A 5,000-nucleotide genomic window follows, 5' to 3' on the forward strand; every position below is an offset into this window, starting at 1 on the left:
AAGAAACGAATGATTGCAATGTCAAAAATCTCTCTCTTTTTCTCTTTTTTTCTTTTTTCAAGTTGATCTCTACGATAAAGTTATCAAAAGAAAGATTTAGGCTTTCATGGTAATTCTAGATTATTTTGAAAATATGTCATCAACATGAAATTATAAGTATATTGAGACGAACAAAAATGCTGGAATACCAAGTACCTTTCACGTGCTCCAGTTCTTGATGAAGTTCTAAAAAAAAAACGAAAGAATTATTGGAATGATATCCTTCTGAACGTAAATTGGAATGAAGTATTATGCCAAAATTATCATACACGGAAATATTGATTAGGATAGGAAATATATTCTAAATATTTGGAAGACTACCTTGAATAATATTTTCATGATTCCCAAGTTTCTACTGCACATCTGAAAATAAAAATGATTTTCTTAAAATACTGCAGTGTGTTTTAGCTAATATTTTTTTTTTTTTTTTTTTGGTATGGTGTTATAGATGAAAGACAACTTCTATATATGATACGAACGTTTTTTTTAATCTTATTCAAGCGTGTCAAAATACAACACATCTACTCTACATGCAATGAAAGCTCTTAAATATCCTCTAAAAGTGTCAGAACCAACGACAACTATTGTCAGTGCTCTCAAGGCTCTCGGATATCATTAAGAGTGTCAAGATAAAAACAAAGAATATAGCTTTATATTAAGTCGAGCTACCAAATAGCATTCAAGAATGTAGAGGCAAGTAACAACTATTGTATAAACAATGACGAATCCTCAATTGCAATCAGTTTTAAAGAAAAAGACCACAAATGTATTAATATTATAGGCTTTTATTATTACTATTCTCATTGTTTTTAATTCCTTTAATTATCTATTTTTTTCGGTATCCATATTCTACAGAGACTGGTGGTTTGTAGTGTGGAATTACAGGTTGCATCCAGTTTCCTTAGGAGTCTTGCAGCTATATCACCTCCTATCATCTCTAAATTCTTTTCAAAGCCTTAGATATGGTCCATATTGCTACTATCATTATTCGAACCATTTCTACATGCATATTCCTTAACCATTTGAATTCACTTCAAAAGTCCTGGTAATTTCCTATTTCCCCCTTATTTTGCACTCTTGAGTTCCTGAGTACTGGGACATCTACGAGTGATACTTTTTTTTTCCGTTGTCTTCTATCATCCTGTCCGTCCATATACTTTAGTATTACACAAGTCCTACATGTGGTCACTGATTTTGGTTTTGTTGGATTTGTTATATCATTCATTTACGTAAGTCTCTGAAGATTTTGAGGCAGTAACCAATGACTTCATCAGGGCATGGTGCTTCCCAGCTTGGAGTTTTCTTCTGCTAGTTTTTCATAGTGTCAATCCTGATGTAATGGATGTTTTGCTTAATTCTATTTTCACCATTGTTTATATCCCATATCCATTTTGCTCTTTTATTTTTAACAGAGTCTTTGGAGGGGTCTGTTTCTGGGGTCTCTCGAATGTTATCTTTAAATTATAGTTAGCTCTTAAGGCATTTTACTTTTGTTTCGAAGAGTTTGTTCTGCTGGTATTTTCTATAACTGTGTGCATATCTTTGGATTGTTAGTGCCATATCCTTTATTCTTTATGTAACGAGTTCTCTTATATTGCTTATGTGTTTTTCTCATTCAATTGCTTCTATGTCTTGCTGTTTTTCCGCCAGTTTTCTGCCATCTCATCAAGACAAATTAAGTCATCTCTCATCTCTTACGTTTGGTCCTCCAACCTGCTTTTTCAAATAGGTTGTCTTTGACTCTACTCCTTAGGTTGACATGTTGGTATCCTTATTTCCATTAATGCCACAATGAGTCTTGCTCCTGCATACGACCGTGGGTATTTGTTTCTCTGATTGTACTGGTCTGGACTGGTCACATCCTTACGTTAACCTTTTTTTTTTCTCTCTCTCTCTCTCTCTCTCTCTCTCTCTCAGCTTCTTCTAATTGTATCTCTTAGGCCTGGTCACTTTATCCTTCCTCTTTCACCTCCTGTATTATGTTGCTCAGATGTTCTGCCATCTCATCATCCACTTCTATTTGTTTCTTGCTGGCCATTGTACTATGGGTTGTTAATGTTGCCATCTCCATCAGCTTTGTCCAAGGGAACAAACAAGGATTCATAGTCGAAAGAAAATATCGTTAATAGATAAGGAAATAGATAAAATGAAAGAGTAGTAATAAAAATCATAATATAAGATACCTCAAGATCAATTAATTTTTTTAGAATAAGTATATCATATATTAGATATGAAAAGAGACTTCTGTCAACCTGTTCAACATGAAAAAATAGAAAATCTGTACAATTGAAATTCTCAAATTCCATTGATATAAGAGTCTCACTAGAAAGATCCTTCCACAGTCTGGTTAGAACTGGAATATATTTATAATATACTGTTTAGTGCTTGGCCTTTTGATTGAGGAGGTGAGAATACCCATTAATGTATCTTTTTACATTCCCTTTAATTCTAACCACAATATTAAAAAAAAAAAAAAAATCCTCGATGTTTTCGGGGGTTTAACATTTGTTGTCCAGAATATTCAGATAGTGAGATTTTAAGAATATGTGGTATTGGTTTTAGTTTGAAGTAACCGAAATTCTTAGTTGACGTATAATTGGAAACAAAGACAATAGGACATTTAAGAGATTTTAATCATGATAATTTATTAGTTTTATCTTATAAAGTAATTTTTCTCTTTCTGCCAGAAAAAATTAGATTTTTAAGTTTGATTTTGTTTTTTATAAATTATACTACTATAAAAAGTTTTGATAAAGAAATCTTTATGAGATAGTGTAAGTCGCATACATGAAATTCCATGTAATGGTTGTTATATGAAATAGATTTGGCAAAGTAATGAGATGCACGTAACAAGATTAACCCAACATAAATACTGTGTTCTAGTTGATAATATGTCAAACAGGATTTTTGTTCACATGAATCAGTATATTCATTCGATAAACTAGAGGAATTTTAAACCGCTGCTTTACTGCAGAGATGACATAAAATAAATGTAATACAATCTAGTATTACAAAGATAAACTCTTATTGAGTTTTTCTTATTACTGCGGGACTATTGTGACAGGCCAAGAGTAGGTTGTGAGTCAAAGGCGAGATGAATGCAACTGAGCAACTTTATTACGACACATCGAGTATATATACGCACTAGGTCCCGGTAAGAAGGTCACAAAATACAAACATGCTATTTCTTGTCTAACCAGCAACCGTTTCTGTTAACAGTTAACAATGAAGTAGGCAGACAGGTTAATACAAGTTGCTGTCAGTGCGAGGAGAGAGTGAAAATGCAAAGGATAGTATATACAAAAAAGAGAAATGTCGTTACTATGTACGCTCGTGTGACACACGGCTGGTACATTGCTCCCCCCCTAGATATGACATACTCTATTTGTTAACAAGGGGACCCTGATCTAGAAAGGCAAACTGTAGGCAGGTCATCTGGAAGGAGATGAGCATGTTTTAGACGATCATTGGAGACCCAGTCTTCTTTGCCACGAATGTTTAGTAGGAAGGTTTTCGGAATGCGTCGGATCACAAGGAAAGGGCGTGTGTAATGGGGTGTTAGCGGTGTCTTGCTAGTGTCGTTGCGTAGAAAGACATGCGTTGCAGAGTGCAAGTCTGTCGGTATGTGATGCTTTGCTGGGGGCTTGTAAGTCTGGCGGCATGGAGTAAATTTTCCCACGACGTGACGTATGCGCTGGAGATTGTTGGAGGAGGTTGCAGAAGGAACAAAATTGGTAGGGACGACCAACGGGTCCCAATACACCATTTCAGTTACTGAGCCGTCCAGGGCATCTTTAGGAGTGATCCTTAGTTCCAGGAGGATCCAGGGAAGCTGAGTAAACCAGTTGGAGTTCTTGCAGCGGGACATCAAAGCTGCATTGAGGGTGCGATGAAAACGTTGAACCATTCCATTGGCAGCGGGGTTGTAGGCAGTTGTCTGATGTAGGGTGATCCCCAGGAGATTCACTAATGATGTCAACAATTGGGAGGTGAAAGTGGTACCCCTGTCAGAAGTAATATGCTCAGGGATACCAAATCTTGCTATCCATACTGAGAATAAGGCAGATGTACATGAGGCAGACGTTGCAGTTTCCATGGGAATGGCTCCAGGGAAATGAGTGGAGAGGTTGATGACGGTAAACAGGTAACAATGTCCCTGTGATGTGGGTAAGGGGCCTACAACGTTGACGTGAATGTGGGCGAAATGATGCTGAGGTTGAGGAAAGGTGCTCACTACTGAATCTGTGTGTCGATGTACTTTGAAAGTTTGGCAAGAAGTACAGGCGCAGACCCAATCCTTAGGATTCTTAGTAATGCCGTGCCAAATGAACTTTGTCTTCAGCAGCTGTGCAGTAGAATGGCGCAAGGGATGTGAAAGGCCATGAATGAAATCAAACACCTGTCGGCGTATGGGAGCAGGAATCCACGGTCGCAGTGTACCAGTACTGATGTCACAGAGGAGGGTGGTGTTGGAGTCGTCGAGGGGGACGTCTTCCCAAAGGAAGGATGTGCAGGATGTCCTATATGCTTGATACTCTTGATCCTGTCTTTGGGCTTCAGCCAAGGCCTTGTAATCCAATCCCAGTTGAACGGCGGCCAACGTGTTTCTTGACAAGTCATCAACAACGGGATTCATTTTCCTGGGGACGTGTTGAAGGGTGCAATTGTATTCAGCCACGGCAGAGAGATGTCGGCGTTGGCGACGGACTAGGCGTCAGACCAGAGGCATATGGTCTGTGCGAATGACGAAGGGCGTGCCTTCTAAGAAATGGCGGAAGTGACGGACAGCCACGTGCACTGGCAGCAATTTGCAATCAAAGGTAGAATAACCCGATTCTGCCTAGGACAGTTTTCTGCTGAAGAAGACCAATGAGTGGGTCAAGCCATTGCCCACCTGTTCGAGCAAGAGTGGCGGCAATAGCTGGCAGAAAACGGTGATAATAGTTGATCATAGCCAAAAA

The 5,000-nt window shown here is 38.2% G+C and overlaps 1 protein-coding gene across 1 annotated transcript in view; it reads right to left on the bottom strand.

The window, feature by feature from the left end:
- The window catches only part of LOC137656588 (uncharacterized), a 22,753-nt gene that overhangs the window by 1,555 nt on the left and 16,198 nt on the right, over positions 1–5,000 (bottom strand). The window contains exon 2 of the mRNA XM_068390760.1: positions 196–225. Within this exon, the coding sequence (XP_068246861.1) occupies positions 196–225 (30 nt within the window). The remainder of the gene's footprint in view (positions 1–195; positions 226–5,000) is intronic.

This window comes from Palaemon carinicauda, chromosome 17 (assembly GCF_036898095.1).
Source record: "Palaemon carinicauda isolate YSFRI2023 chromosome 17, ASM3689809v2, whole genome shotgun sequence".
In the NCBI taxonomy this organism is placed as follows: domain Eukaryota; kingdom Metazoa; phylum Arthropoda; class Malacostraca; order Decapoda; family Palaemonidae; genus Palaemon; species Palaemon carinicauda.